Consider the following 16,540-nt stretch of genomic DNA (forward strand, 5'->3'; position numbering starts at 1 on the left):
AAGCATTGTGGGTTGGAGATTAATGACTTTATTGCAGATCCTCCTGTTAAGCTACAGTTTCAAATTCTCATCCAAGCTTTGTATTTCAGACTTACTGAGCCCATTAAAGAAATGGAAGTCTCGATATCTGATGGAGCAGAACGTTACCAAGTTACTGAGGCCTCTATCTCCAATCACACCTCCACCTCCCATCCCTTCCATCCCCAGCTCACAGAGCCCACAGCTTACTGTGCCCTGCTCAACCCTTCCAGGAGAGGAGGAATGTCGGAATGGATATGGCCTAATGTTCTCACCAATTCCATCTCTCGCTACTAGTCGCTGCAATACTCCCCTGCAGTTTGAGGTAATTGGAGTTTGGTGTTGGGAGGGGCCATATATGAAGATTCTGTACATTATACACCCACAACAGCTGTAATCATTCCACAAATGTGTCTAATCATGTGCCTCACACTGTCTCTGCAAGTGAAAACTCTCAAGGCCACCTCTTAGCCTCATATCTTGGGAACCACCACCATTCTCCACAGAACAGAATCAGTGATACCACCCATCCCATTCCCTTTCTTTTGCATGCCAGTTCATGAACCTTCAATCCTGCTGGCAGTGAGCATGCTGGCCTTCCTGCTTTATCTGTAGTGTGCCCTAGCCTCTAGCTCCACAGAGCAACCACCTGACACCAATCTGAAGATGCTAGTTAGACTGACTAGGGAAGAGTCTTCCCCCTCTTTTCCCCCTTTTAAAAAAATTTCATATTACTGCCTCATTCTATAATGTCATGGAACATTGTGGCACATGAGTGTTTTCATGTTCACTTCATTGTCTTGTTCAGAAATGAGGGGTAGACAAATGGCTATCCAATAGGCAGTATCACACATTTTTATCATCTGTTGTCCAGTGTATGATAGAAATGTATCTCAGTTTATACTTCAGCTCTTTCTAAAAGTAATCCTAAACCACTTGGGATTTCAGCTTGTGTGACGAGGTTTGCTGAGTAGGATTTCATTAAACATCCATCTATGCATGTTGCTTTAATAGGTGTCATACATAAACTAAAAAGACACCATCTCTTCCTGCTTTTTAGCAAAGTCTGTTCTAACTGAGCATGCTCAGCTCTGCCCCTAAGGCTCTGCCTGTATGTAGATCTCATTCCTCTAGATGTAATTGTTTAGAAGTGAGTATTCTAGCTGATCACAGAGGTATCTCTGCCTTTCCTGCAGAGCTTAAGTGAGTGCTTGGCCTGCAGCACAGTGGATCATAGAATGCCAGGTCAGAAATATTGTGGATTATTCACAAAATTGCCACCTTGGAATTAGCCTTCCCAGGTCCAGATTATATGATTTATGGAACACTTTGGGAAAGATTATTTTGAATATATCTTAATGGCTACAATTAATTTTTCCAGAGATTTTTGCCATTTAAGCAAATTACTTCACTAGATTCCTCTGGAGTTTGTTATTAAGTCAAACAATTCACTCTTTGAATTTTGATCTCACTTGTATTTGTAGTTGAAACTAACTCTTCAGTTAACAAATTTGAAGTTTCATAGTATAAAGATTTCACAGAATAAGTTCTCCCTGGGGAGAAGCAATTGTATAGTAATTAGAACCAAATTTATTTTTTTTTTTAAACCCTTACTTTCTGTCTTGTTACTTAGTATCAGTTCTAAGGCAGAGGAGCAGTAAGGGCTAGGCAATTGGGGTTAAGTGACTTGCCCAGGATCACACAGCTAGGAAGTTCCTGGGGCTAAATTTGAATACAGGGCCTCACATCTATAAGCCGAGTTCTCAATCTACTGAGCCACCTAACTGCCCCTCTATTAATTTAATTAATATCCAATCTCTTTTTGAGAATCAACTTAGCCATTCAGCCCCTTGTTCCCATTTTTCACCATTTAAAAAGAATCTTACTTTCTCTGACTCTGGGAAACAATAACACCAAAGCTTCCCAGCTGCAGTAGTCCAAAAATAGGTTTAGATTGTGCATATTCATTTAATCTTTCATGGGTGGTATCTAATTTTTATTTTAAATATCAAGAAGGAATTTAGAAAACTGAAGAGTAGTTTCCCTTGTCAGTTGAATTTAATACTTGGCATACCGCCTATGTAGCAGGAGATTGTTATTACCAACCAAAACTAATTTTATTATCTGTTCTTTAATATAACATTGAAGCAATATTTAGTAAGCCTCTTCTATAAATTTTTATAATTACTCTCCCAAAATCAGAAAGCATTGAAATCAACAGGCATTTAAATATCATGGTGCTAGGCACGAGGGCTACAAAACCAAAACCAAAATTGACCTTGCCTATGAAGAACTTACATTTTACTAAGTGAATACATGTATACAGATAAGTAAATACAAAGTAATTTTAGGAAGGAGATAGTACTAACAACTGTTCTAAAATCTGATTTAATTAAGGAAAATTAAAGCTTTTCTTATCAGTAAAGCAAAACTTCATCTTCCTGGCCTGTTCCATGTCACTGCACTAATTGCCATGTTTTCCTATATTCTAGTCCAGGGGTAGAGGGAGTCCTTTGTTTTTGAAGGGTTTAGACCCACAAGATAAAAAAGAAAGCAAACAAAAACAGACCATAGCTTAATTACAAGGAGTTTTGTTTTTGAAAGAGGAAAGTCAGGCAGGTTCAACTTTTCCACTTAATAAATTTTAAAGAATAAGGAGTATGATTGTTTTCTCCATTGAATATAACAGACATAACTGTCCATGATAGAGAAGTATAATAATTTTGAATTGGGAGGGAGAGACTGAAAAATTTTGAGCTATTCAGGACCAAGACAAAAAGACTTTCAGAGTCAAAAGAAGGGAGGGACATTTGGAAATAAAGTTAAATGTGAAAGACTAGAGAAAGGCCAAATATCTCTCACCTATCCCTTATCCTGATCCCTACAACCTTCCCTTCATCCCCCTTTTCCCAGATTTTGCTCCAGTGCTTTTGGCCTACATCCACCCTTCCATCCAACAGCTTGACAAAAATTCCCCAATTCAGGTCCCCAGATCCTCCATATTCCTACCATCAAGGCTCCTGTGCTGAAATTAAGACTATTTTTCACTACCGCTGGCCACCATTTACCAAGCCCATAACTCCATCTGCTTTTCAACTTTCCATTTGGACAAAATCAGTCCAGTATTTTATACTAGCTTTTCCACCAGTTCTGACAGTCTAGATCTTACTATTCCAGTCATTTAGTTTGTATCTCCCCAATCTAAATTGAAGAAACATTCTAGTAGTCTTACGATGTTTATCTTTGAGGATGACATCTTAAGATGAAGCACTAAATATGTCTTTGTATGATATCAGGCCCTGCATCTTATATTGTAACTCTTTCAGATCTATAATATATTTGTGAATTTCAGTATCTGGGAGAGATGCTTTGGGAACCTGATAGACACTTGTTTGGAAGGAGAGGATAGGTTGTGGTGGGTTATAAGAAATTAAGCCAAGAGCTAAATATTACCTTTTCTCTTGAAAGAAGTTCCCTATTCCTAATGCATATCCCTTGATAGCTATTCAGAACAGTAGTTACAACTAGGGATATAAGCAGCATTCTTCCTCTTCCCCCCACAACCCTCCCCTCTTAGTCCGCTGAAAGATAAGAGGAAATGGGGGGATAAAGGAAACCATTTTAGCTATTGGGGAACTGTAGAGTACCACCAATAATTAGGTGCCATCTCATGACTCAAAAATCATAGGTTGCCAACCTCTGACCTAGAATATAAAGAAATATCATACTGTAGAACCATACCAATCTAACTCAATTATTATCCCCTTGGGATATTTAGTTGAAGCATGGGGAAAAAAATAACAGTTGATTTGATTTAAATGCTTTCTAATGCACTAGGAAGCATTTAACATACCAAGTCATTGACCATTGAGATGAGTTCTACGGTTGAGTATTTCCCCTGTGCATTCTGATAAGAAAAGTCATGGCTAACATCTATGCTTGCTTTTACTTTTTTTTTTGTTTTGTTTTGTTTTTTTGTTTTTGTTTTGCTTCTTGACTTTGAGTAGATGAATAACAAGATGCTTTTCCCTCCTCTAGAACATATCCTCCCCTGAGAGTTCCCCTGCGCATAGGCCCGAGTCCCTGTCACCCGAGGTAGTTATCACACCATCTCAATCACACTCGGAGGCTGAGAGTGAGTGTGCATGAGTGTGGACCTGAGTGTGTGGGGAGGGACCAAGGGAAGAGTGTGAATGGGGTTATGGGCTGGAGGGTGGCTGACCTTTACCAGTAAGTTGAATGAATCTTAGAATGTGTGACTGCTCAGGATTATCAAAATATAGATCAAGGAAAGTCAGGTGCCTGTATTGTTTGCATGTGGAACAGTGAAGCAATTGCCTTGTGTAAAGAATGGGTAGGCACTGAAGTTAAGTTTGAAGGCATATTAATAAAATGTCTGAGAACCTCAGAAAAGAAGGAATAATTAAGAAAGCGAGGTTCCAAACAGTTTTAGGAGAAGAAACTAATTGAACCAGAAGTTGAAAGCTATTTTTGTGTTTATTTTTCCATGCTCATGAAAGGAAGGGACTGGTTTTAGTTTGGTGAAAAAATAGTTTCTCCCTGATACACCATAGGAAAAACATAAGTCTTATATATTCGCTTGTGTTTTAGGTGTTGAGTATATTTTTCTGGGGATGTGATGATTATTCTGCCTGACTTTTAGATAGAACTACCTCCCTGAATGACTGTCTGATATGACTAGTGCCAAACACTGCAGAGAACCACTAAATAAATCTCAAGGGTTTCATTCAGATGAGGCACCCTTGCCTTTGGTGGCTACCCTTTTACCATGTGGTTTCATTGACTTGACTACTAAGTAGCATTGGAAATAGCAGCAAGACCAACCATGTCTGTTGTTTCTGGAAGCTGTAATGCTATAGCCAGAGCACATGGAGGTTTTAGTGCCAGAGCTTCATAAATGAAAAAATGTAAAATCTTTCAAAATAGATGTTCAAGTCCTAAAATTGAAAGCGTGGGATAAATATAGATCATGTTGTAGTCTCTGAAAGGTGAAGGTGTTGGTGTTTCACTGTTTGAAAGGAAGTTGGGATATGCTTTGGCACTTCATGTAAAAGGGAGAAATTTGTATTTTCTTTGTGCTCAAGACCCATAGGTGCTATAGTGATGCAGGGTCTTGGTGTGCCATTCTATGTTGAAGGAATATCAATAGTTAAGAATGATGTTTTTCCTTCAGTTAGGGTTATACAACCGATCCGTTATTGTAAATTGACTGTCAGTGTGTATATGACTTGTTGGCAATTTGCAGCAAGTATGTGGTAGTTTGTAAAGTAATGGCATAGCCGATGAAATAAGAGTTTAGGTGCATGGATGGTTCTGGAATGCTGTGCTTTATTGGGGCTGTATTATTGGTCTTCTGTTGTGCTGGTATGCTTACCTTAAATGGTAAGCCAAGAATTGAATGATCACCAAGTTGGATGTGTAAAACAGATCTGGTTAACAGTGAAAATGAATGGATAATGTCTGAAGGAAGTACTGGTTGGTTGATGTCTTTAATACCATTCATCTTAATTGAACTAGTAACTTAAATACTCCCCCTTTCCTTCTCCCCCCCACCCTTCTTTCCTTCGCCCTTCCCCCTCCTAGCCTCCATCAGTATTAATTTAGAAATGAATACATCAGGAGCCAGTTATCTTAAGACACCAGTCTCACTTCTATAACGTGCATGGGGCTCAGGTAATTCCCTTATTTTACTGCAAGTCCCTTATTGTGTTACAAGGTGACTCGGCAAAAAAAAAAAAAAGCTGAGTAGATGAGATAGCCTCATTTGACCAATTCTTTAATTCTTAGTTCTTGAGTGCTTTCCTCTGGAAAGACTTAACACAGTGTAGGAAAAGGCTGGGGGTTTGTTAGACATCTGGCCTGTGTAACTGTCATTATGTGGAGCTTTTGCACACATTAATGGTTTTCTTTCCTCCACTACCATCACCCCATCTTTTCTGCCTTACTTTCTCACCTGTACCCTTTACTCCCCTTCCTTTCTGCCCCACTCACTTTCTCCCCTACCCCATGTCTTCGTTGGTTTTTGTTTTTCCAGCTTGGTCTCCGGACAGATCTGGATATGGCAAAGGTAGGATACCTTGAGCCTAACACTAACAACTGCCTGGAGAGACAAGTCTTGCTCAACTCAGGTCAATCTGACCTGGTTTCTCAGCCCTCCATCCCTTCCACATCAGACAGCAGCCACCAAGGCAATAATGGAGATGGACAACAGACCCTTCTAAGAAATTCAGACCAGGCCTTCCGGACAGAATTTAATTTAATGTATGCCTTCTCACCTTTGAACGCTATGCCTCGAGCAGATGGACTGTTGCGAGGCTCTCCCCTGGTGGGAGATAGGAAACATTTAAATTCTGATGCAAGGTATTGTAGTTCTCCTGCAGAAGGGTATTCCAGCAGACATGAACACGGTCTAATTAAAGATATATCACGTGGATCAATGTCACCTGGTGGTGAGAAGGCCAGTGATGGAGTCAAGCCTGCCCCTCAGAACCCACCTCAAAGGAAAAAGGCAAGTATTTTCATGTTTCTTCCACATTAAAGAACTATAACTGAAGTACTGTCAACAAAGTTTTCCTTTTCCATAGATTTAATCTAGTATACACAACTACAGAATTTCAGAGAACCCAAAGCAGAAGGGTAAATGAGATCAAGATCTGCTAAATTGGCATGCTAAAGAATGAACAGCTGTTTCTCCCATGTATAAAATAGGGAAAGTAATTCTTTTAGGTTTCCATTTCCTTACCTGTAGGCTGAAAAAATTGCATTATCTCTAAGATCATTTGTTGCTCCAATGTGATTGACCTGCATACCTAGATATATTATGGATTTGAGAACATACAGCAAGAATATCAAGTCCTTTAAAACTTGGTATACTAAATATCTAGAATAGGGCTTCTTACTGCTAATTTTGAATTATTCTTTCTTCGTGTATCTTAAGATTGAATTTTAGCTCTCACACCAAGAAGATTGCTGAAACTTGACTACATCATTTATGATTTCAGTAACTTTGATGCATAGAAGAGCTCTCCTTTAGACATTTTTTAATCTTTTGTTTGTCATCTTTTTCCGATGATGTAGTAAATATCTCTTACTTGAAGCCCTGTTTTTTTTTTTTGTGTGTCTCCTCAGGTGTCTTTGCTAGAGTACCGTAAACGGAAACAGGAAGCTAAGGAGAATTCTTTGAATTTGGTTGGTGACTCTGTGCGGTGTACGGGGACTCCCAGCCGGCAGGGCAGCAATAGCTCAGTGTCTGACACTGAAACCTTTGGTGTCCAGGGATCTTTAGCCCGAGCCCCATCTTCCCCTCACAGGGGTTTTTCCCCATCCCATTCCTCTGTTCCCCCAGTGGATGATATAAGCCCTACAGACCCTAGGGGTACTACTTCGTCTCACTGCAGACCTCAAGAGAATATCAGCAGTAGATGGTAAGTATTGGAGGAAATTTACTTTGATTCTTTGTAAGAAGGGTTCTTCTAAAGTCATTCTAAACTTTTCCTGGAGAGTTATAGGAGTGCTTCTCTTATAGAGCCACCTCCTCCCTCCTTTCTATCAGTCAGTCTGTCTAATGGTACCAAAACACAGCTTTCACCCTCACTGCTAACCTAAGAAAGGTCACTGAATCCAAGAAACTGCCTTTCAGCATTTAATTTTGAATGTTGGTGGCCACCACCATGATCTCCTCTGCTCATTTACTCTAAAGGTAAGTCGAGCAGTAGAGCTGGTTCCACTCTAATGATATCCTTCATCATTACATTTATTGAGTATTTTATGCTGAGTGCTTTACTAAGTAGTGGTGTACAGAGGGATAAGATCATGGCTCAGAACACAGAATAACCATCAGTCACCTGGTATGTTGTCAGATGCCAGATAAAAAATCTAGACCATCAGTGTTCTAGAAATCCCAAGGATAAAGCAATTCTTAAAGAACAAGTTTACATTGTGGTGATGAGAATAGACCTTAAAAGCCTAGCTGAGCTGCTAATTTGCTTTGTAGACTATGGCAAGTTTCTCCAAGGCTTTTTGTCTGAGAAAAGGAACTACTTGGACCAAATGATCTTGTTCAAGGTCCTTTCCAGTTTCAAAATTCTATTCTATGAGTGATACAAATAGGAGAGTCTGGATGGTCATTGAGAGCTGAGGTCTTCAGAGAAGGACTCTTGGAGAACCGGAGAACTTTGCCTTGAAATGAAGCATGGTTAGATAGCTGTGTAGCCAGGATCTATAGGGTGAAAGAAGACATAAAAATCTGCCTTTCAGAATGGGGTAAACTGGTCACATTTTGGTTCTTGGTGTATTAATGTCCATTTCATGTCTCATCTTGGTGGAATTGGTCCTAAGGAATATGATTTTTAGTACTCCTGGTGGGGTTAATTCCTGGAGAGCTCTTTAACTGTCATTTAAATAAGGTCCTCTTGCCTCCCCAGGATGGTTCCCACATCTGTGGAGCGTCTCCGAGAGGGACGAGGCATTCTCAAAAAGGTCCTTCGAAGCAGCAGTGTGAAGGTGTCACAGAAAGAAGAGACTTCCCCAGCTTGGGAGAGTACCACTGAGAAAGAATCAGGTAAGCAGAGTGAGGCCTCTGGAGATGAGGTAGGCAAGAGCCAGAGTTTGGAAGCAGTAGACATCTGCTGTCCATTTGGATTTCCAACTTTACATTGACCTGTTTTGTGCTTCTATGACTCTTGTTCTTGAACATCATTTGTTTTTCTGGTCTTTCTCCTTTGCCCAAATGACACCTTCCTACATTCCTATCATTTTCTTTGATAAGAATAGTCAGCCTTCAGGCAGTTGTTCTTTTCATTGACACAGATCACAGCATATAATTATGGCTCCTGTCCCTCCATAAAACCATCCAACCTACTGGGTCTTCTGGTTCAGGTGATATTTTGAAAATGCCAAGGGACAGTGATGGACACTAAGTGTTCTCATGGATTATCCTTTACTTGGTTACATGACTTACCTTTCTTTCCATTACAATTTTCTCTGGTAAAATTCCTTTTATAATACTACTGCAATGTAGGTCTTTGCCTGTAATATGTTACAACCTGCTAACACCTGCAATATGTCATTCCCCCTTGGGAGAGATGGCCTTTTGTTTGAATTCTTCAGAAATTTTGATGACTTGCAGCTAGTATCATGAGAAGAATGATGAAATTTAAACAGATGGACCTTCATTTTGGAAAGAAACTTGAGGTTATTTGAAAGCAATGTACACATAAACTTTTCATCAGATTGTTTGCTATCTTGGGAAGGGAGGACGAGAATTTGGCTCAAACTGAAAAAAGTGAAGGTTAAAAATTGTTTTTTCATGTAATTGAGGGGAAAAAATAAAGGCCTAAAAAAAATAAAGCAATGTACAGTTTCCATAAAAAAATTAATCTTCTTTTCTCTATCTAGCATGTTATCCATTTGTAGTGTTTATCCAAAGTATATGCACACCTGCACTAGCCCTAGAATTGTCCTATCTAACTGCATATCATAGTATGGACAGTGTCCACCTGATTTTTCAAAATTTTGTGGATGATTAGGTCCAAGGTTGTTCTGGTGCCCGCTCAAACTGGTTCATAAGCCCCAACTGTTAAATTTTCACTATGAGTATTTATACCTCAGAAACAACAACCACCACCCCAATCACTCTAAATCAGTTCTTGATTATTGTTTTGTTGATTGTCTAGATTTAAGAAAGATATTACAGCTAATTAAACTTAATGTGTTATGCATACTTTTCACACCTACCCCTTGGTTATACTAAACTCTTTTTTAGATTATTTAAAAGAACTTTTCCGTGTTCTGGGGCTTAATGCAATTATGAAAAGGTCAGCACTAAGTGGTGGTGTGGTGGAGTCAAGAATTGGGCCTAAGAGTCAAGACTCCAGATTGAATCTGATCTTAAGACACCTGTTATACCTCTTTAGTGAACAAGTCACTTAATTTCTATCCATGTCAATTTACTCAGTTGTAAAATCTTTTGCAAACTTTAAAGTGGTTTATAAATGCTACCATCACCAATTTTCATATATCTTGAACAAATGCCCTCAATTACACAGACCTTCCTGTGTAATATTAATCTAGTATCCCATATTCTTTGATGTCACAAACAAAAAAAAGTACTTTCACATACTAAATAAAAGGAGTGGGGGGAATCACAGATTTCTATTACAAACAGGTTGTGTCTCCAGCTATCCCCTGTTAGTATTTAAAAAGCAAGCTAGGGGCAGATGAGGGGAAAGGGGAAGGTGTCTGAATAGAGCTAGGCCTGGAGATGAGAAATTCTGAATTCAATTCTGGCTTCACAGTTTTTAAAAATACATAATGAAAGGGGACAGCTAGTTGGCTCTGTGGATAGAGAGCCAGGCCTAAAGGTGTTAGGTCTTGAATTCAAACCTGGCCTCAGATGCTTCCTAGCTATGTGACCTTGGGCAATCCACTTAACCCCAATTGCCCAGCCATTACCATTCTACTGCCTTAGGATGATACTTTGTGTTGATTTTAAGATAAGGGTATTGTTGGTTTTTTTAAGTATATAATAAATTCAAGTTTATCTCCTTCAAAAAGTGATCCTGGTTGGATAGGAGGGGAGTTCTTCTTATTCCATGTTTCTTTCTGAAATTTCCTTTTCTGCTGTGTTTTTTTTTTAATTGCCTCATTTTATTTTATTTATTTAAACATTATTTTATTTGGTCATTTCCAAACATTATTCATTGGGAACAAAGATAATTTTCTTTTCCTTCCCTCCCCTCCCCCCCACCTCTCCCATAGCCAACTGTGGATTCCACTGTGTCCTTGATTCGAACCCATTTCCATGTTCTTGGTATTTGCATTAGAGTGTTCATTTAGAGTCTCTCCTCAGTCATATCCCCTCAACCCCTGTAGTCAAGCAGTTGCTTTTCCTCGGTGTTTTTACTCCCACAGTTTATCCTTTGCTTGTGGATAGTGTTTTTTAGATCCCTGCAGATTGTTCAGGATCACTGCATTGACACTAATGGAGAAGTCCATTACATTCGATTGTACCACAGTGTGTTTGTCTCTGTGTACAATGCTTTCCTGATTCTGCTCCTCTCGCTCTGCATCACTTCCTGGAGGTTGTTCCAGTCTCCATGGAATTCCTCCACTTTATTATTCCTTTGAGCACAATAGTATTCCATTGCTGTGTGTGTGTGTTTTTTTTTTTTAATGCTTCAATGGCTCTCCCTCCATTACCACTACCACCCTGTGGAGGAGCGGGGGAATCTTAGAACACACACTTACCTTGTCCCAAAATGCACACCTTCTGCACCTTGATCTCCAACCCCTATCAGGCAATGATGACATACCTTCATGCACCCTATGCCAGGACTAGGTTATTAAACTCAAACATTGCAGTTTCATTATTATTTTGGGGAAGAGGGGACTCTTAAGAATCTTGTTGGGACAGGTAGGTGGCTCAGAAGATGGCAAGCTAGGCCTAGAAATGGAAGGTCCTGGGTTCAAATCAGCCCATAGACGTATGTGTCATGCTAGACAATTGCCTAACCCTTACTGTTCTGCCTTAGAATCGATAATTAAGATCAATTTTAAGACACAAGGTAAGTTTTTTTTTTGTTTTTTGTTTTTTAAATGAGAATACGTGTATTTTGTCCATCAATTGTCCACTGTCCAGCTTCCTCTTTTAACTCTCTCAGGTAAGGTCTGTTAGCTGGCATGTGCCTAAGCTTTCTTTAAGCTTATTTTTCTCTTTGTGATTTGCAAACAAATTTGCATTCCTACCCAGTGTTGTCATTGGTTCCCTCTCTCTAATTTGATGAAGTATCTGTTGACTGAAGAGGTTTCTAAGCTCTTTTGATCTGCTGATTGCATTTCTCCAAGAAATTATGAGAGTATAGTTCAGTTTCTATTGTATCAACTTCATTTTTTTTTTTGCATTTGTAGCTTGTTTAAAACGATCAGGTTGGAGTTGCCTCTACTGACACACTATATATTCTTGTTTTTAGTCTTCTAGTTTGTTAATGATTTTTATTTTTTACAATTTGTTTTGATCTTTCTCAAAAGCTGGAAATCCTACTCCATAAAACAATGAAATGGAGAATGGCAAGGGAATCAGAACAGACATTTTTTGTAAGAGCCCTGAGTTAACCACTTAAGGCCTTCTCCCATATTCCGCTCATTCTGATAGCAGCAATCAGGTTGAATGAGCTGTTTTCAGTCAGTTAGCAAGCATTTATTAAGTGTTTCCATTACCAGGCAGTGTGCTCAATGCTGGGGAGACAAAGAAAGCCTTATGACCTGTTGAGGTAGCAGGGGATCCCAGAAAGAACACTAGACTCAGAATTTAAGTCCTAATATTTCCATCCCATCTTAAGTTTCTAGCCAAGTCACTGAACTGTAATTCTGTATAAGTAGAGAGAATATCATCCTTGCTCTATTTCCTCTCATGGGGTCTTAGGAGGTTTAAATGAGATATTGTCTCCAAGATTCTTTATCCATAAAATACTATGCTAGTCAATTCTGCTTTCAAATGGCATTTGTTCCCCAAAAGTACCATGCTATACAAAATTGCACACTAAAAACCCAAGTACTTATGGAAAAATAGGATGGGGGTGGGGGGGTGGAGACATTACTCAAAACTTAATGACACTGAAAAAAAGTAGGAATTTATTAAAAACAGCACAATTTTTGTATGAGTTAAATAGCTAAGAAATATTTTCTAAATGCATATTGGAGTAAAAGTATCAAGACAGTTCTGGACTCTGAAATTTTACAGATGTGAATTCTCCCTTCCTCAAGAGGAATCTTAGGGGGAAGCCAGGTAGCTCAGTGGACAGAGAATCAGGCCTTGAGACAGGAGGTCCTGGGTTCAAATCTGCCCTCTGACACTTTCTAGCTATGTGACTCTGGGCAAGTCACTTAATCCCCATTGCCTAGACCTTACCACTCTTCTGCCTTAGAACGAACACATAGTATTGACTCCAAGACAGAAGGCAGGGGGTTTTGGTGGTGGAGGTGGTGGTTATTAAGAGGAATCTTAATAGCCTTCCCCTGTATCTCTTAGTAGGCATTGCTATGGTCCAGAGCTCATCCTTTGGTAGCCTGTCTTCTGGTACTGAAGCTCTCTAAAGGCAGGCTCTAGTCCTTTTTCAAGTCCATAAAAGTGAGGTGCTTCTTGTCTGTTCTACCCTCCAGATCCTACTGAGGGAGAAGGCCCAGAGATGACCAGCTCTGCTCTCTCCAAAGGATCTGCTGTTTATAGCCCTTCCAGATATAGCTACCAGGTAAGGAAGGGCTTGCCACTGAGTCCTGTGTTACAGGCCATGGCAGGTATCTGATGTGGGGAAACTTTCATGAAGTCATTAGATCTGCAGGTTCTGAGATGATATGACTGCCACTGTGGATCACATGAAAAATCATTTTAAGTATTTGAGATCAGTTTTAGAAATACATGTTGTGGGTAATTTAGGTAAGCAAAACAGATGTACTGATAGCATCTATTTCAGGACCTGTGTCACCTCTGAGAACGTGCTAATAAATTAGCACAGGCTAGTTAACTTCTAGTTCTGTGCAAACCTGGATGCAGTAAAGGGATTTCAGGGAGAGTGGGGTACAATACCCATTCATTCTCTCATACGCTTCCTTCTCCCCTTTTCTCCTTCTAGCTCCTACAGTGTGACAGTCCAAGGACAGAGTCACAGAGCCTCCTTCAACAGAGTTCTTCCCCCTTCAAAGGACACCCCACTCAATCTCCAGGATACAGTTACCGTACTGCAGCACTGAGGTCTGGAAATACCCCTTCCCACAGTTCTTCGGAGTCCTCCCTTTCTTCTACATCCTATTCCAGCCCTGCCCACTCCGCACCCACAGACTCACTGGGACTTTTTGCCGGGACACCAGGGTATTACAATAGCCAGCCACATTGTGGAAGCAGCAGCATCCAGAAGAGGAGCTGCCCCTCTACTGCTGCTAGTCCTCCCTTGCAAGGCCCCTCAGACTCTTCTCTCCCCTCAGACTCTGTTTCTCAGTCCAGCACAGGAACTTGGAGTTCCACTTCCTTCCCCCCAAATTCTAGATCGTTGCCATCAGACTTACGGACTATCAGCCTGCCCGGCTCTGGACAGTCAGCTGCCTTCCAGACCTCCAGGGTATCCACAGTTTCCAATTCACAGCATTACCCACACCGTGGCGGTGAGGGAGTGCACCCATACAGACTACAGCAGCTGCAAGGGTCTGGAGTCAAAACTCAGACAGGACTTTCCTAGGGCTTCTGGATTCTGGGCAGACTGATGAACCAAATGAGCCCATAGCTGCTTCCAGTGGCCTCTGGATCCTGGGCCAGGCAAGTTGCTGTGGAGGGGAATGTAGGCACCAGAGGATTGGGTCTGGATGAGGAGAACAAGACTTGTGAGCATTGTTGGCTTCGAGGCTTGGAGGAAGATGTAAATCTTGTCTGAAGTGGAGACTGCCGAGAAGTTTCTCCCTGCTCTTTAGGGTACATTGTTGAAAAGCCAATGGTGTTTCGGTTAATAACGGTTCTAAGTGCAATGACTTGTGTCGAGCCTCCATCTCCCATTGTGCCCATCACCTGTAGTCACTTTTGCAATGAGGACATCTTTTTCAATTTGAAAACAATTCAGAAAAAGAATAAAGGGGAGTACGATTAGCAGCCATCTGCATAGGGCCAGGTTCTCCAGCACTCATGGCAGGTGGGCATTCCTCCCTTAAATGACCATTCCAGTCACTAACAAATCTAGTCCAGGTTTGTCAGCAGAAACAAATGCTTCCTTTCTTTTATCCTAGAGTCCCCAAGCAGTGGGTAGTTGGGGGGAGGGGGGCTTGGAGCATGTGTCGTGATTAAGGGATGTCTCCTCTAAAGACGAGGCTTCAGCCAGCTCTGGATTATTCAGGGGTTGATTGTCCGTTCTCTGCTGCTGTCCACCTGTTCCTTTCTCCTCTTCCTTCCCGCCTCCCCCCCGCCATCCCCTTCTTAGCCATTCATAGATTCATTAACCTCTCCAGTGGGTGGAAAGAGAATTTGGATCTGATTGGCCAGTTGTGCTGCTCCTTGGCAGGTCTTCATAGGTTTGACCAGGAAGGAGGCTGGGATTCAGTGTGGTTTGGGGATCACATGAATCTTTGTTTCTCCCGACCCCCGCCTCCAAGAGGATCCAAAGTAGACCGTCACATTTGTTGCACTGGTCCCCAACTGGGCACTGTGCATGTGTGACGGCAGGGCTGCCGCTGCCAGCCCCCAGATTGTGAGCAGGCATTGAGCATTTGGGGGAGGTATTGATGGTGGTGCCAGGGTGCCATCATGAGGCTACCCGCAGCCCCAGATGCACCCCATGGATATTGTCAGGCCAGCACCGGAGCAGCTTGGATGCCCCCCGCTTGGGCCTCGCACCCACTGTACACACTGGGGGTGCTCTGGAGCTGGCCTACATGGGGAGCACAGTCGTTCAATTCCATACAGTCGCTAGCTTCTTTCTTTCACTTGTTTACGGTAATATCTGGCGTGTTTTTATTTATCTAATTTTATATTCAGTTATAACCATCGTAGGTTTAGCTAATATACAACAGGTATAATCCCTGGTGCTGCAGTGGACCTTCTTTTCTTTTGGACAGGATAATACTGTGAGTCTCCCTCCATATTTCCTCCCTGCCTCCCTCCCTACCTCTTGTCCACTTTCTTTTCTCTCCCCCTTTTCCACAACTATCATATGCACAGTCTTCTCTTTTGTGTGTGACTGTTACAAAATTTCACTATTTCCAAAATTGAAATCAGGTGTTTGCTCAAAAAAGGGGAGATTTTTAAAAATTGAACCAACAAAGTACTTCATTCCCCCTGCAAGAGCCCATCAGTCTGGGAGAGCATTGGGAATGAGAATCATGTCGCCTGGGATGCTGGTTTCTTTGTATATTATAAAATGTGTGTAAATGCCTCTCCGTTTGGGCTGGGGTTTACATTCTCCTCTTCACCATGAGCAGAGGAGAGAGCATAGTGGGCAGGCTGAAGAAAGCCTGCCTGGCACATGCAGAAGCCCCAGCCACTCTGTGTGGGCAGGGTGCTGTAGAGACCAGACCTCCTGGGGGATAGGGAGGGGGGTGGGGGGTTGGGGAGAACTCTTGGAAGGGAAGAAGTATCACTTCTTTCTCAAGTGGAGTGTTTACACCTTGCTGTAACATTTGAACTTTCACAAGAGATGTAATAATTTTTATAATAAAATACTTACCTTGATAATCAAAAAGTTAAAACTTTACTTCCTCTTAATATGATATCCTCTAACCTGTTCATAATAGTACCATCCTTCCTATGCCAAAGTGAGACTGACCCATTGAGGGAGTGAGAGTTTTCCTATCAGTGCACTAATCTGACTTTTTTATGACCCAGGGTCATACATAAATGAAACATGGTGTGATTTGGGGTATTTCTCTTGTGTTAGAAGAAAACTGCCTCACACCGCTATGGAACATTTGTTCCTTAGACTTAGGTACTTAGAACAAGTACCTTGTTCTAAACATTCTTTCCAAAAGG

At 41.1% G+C, this 16,540-nt stretch overlaps 1 protein-coding gene across 11 annotated transcripts in view; it reads left to right on the plus strand.

Moving 5' to 3' along the window:
* Positions 1–16,253, plus strand: part of SETD5 (SET domain containing 5) — a 74,481-nt gene extending 58,228 nt beyond the window's left edge. For 6 of the 11 annotated variants that reach the window (XM_056804584.1, XM_056804583.1, XM_056804585.1 and 3 more), the window contains 7 exons: positions 90–343; positions 4,057–4,113; positions 6,074–6,547; positions 7,168–7,463; positions 8,463–8,599; positions 13,198–13,286; positions 13,668–16,253. In XM_056804584.1, coding sequence (XP_056660562.1) covers positions 90–343; positions 4,057–4,113; positions 6,074–6,547; positions 7,168–7,463; positions 8,463–8,599; positions 13,198–13,286; positions 13,668–14,267 — 1,907 coding nt within the window. In that variant the 3' untranslated portion in view covers positions 14,268–16,253. The remainder of the gene's footprint in view (positions 1–89; positions 344–4,056; positions 4,114–6,073; positions 6,548–7,167; positions 7,464–8,462; positions 8,600–13,197; positions 13,287–13,667) is intronic. The other 5 variants (XM_007500163.3, XM_056804586.1, XM_056804587.1 and 2 more) reach the window with 1 other exon arrangement.
* The last annotated feature ends 287 nt before the right edge of the window (positions 16,254–16,540 follow it).

This window comes from Monodelphis domestica, chromosome 7 (genome assembly GCF_027887165.1).
Source record: "Monodelphis domestica isolate mMonDom1 chromosome 7, mMonDom1.pri, whole genome shotgun sequence".
NCBI classification, from domain to species: Eukaryota; Metazoa; Chordata; class Mammalia; order Didelphimorphia; family Didelphidae; genus Monodelphis; species Monodelphis domestica.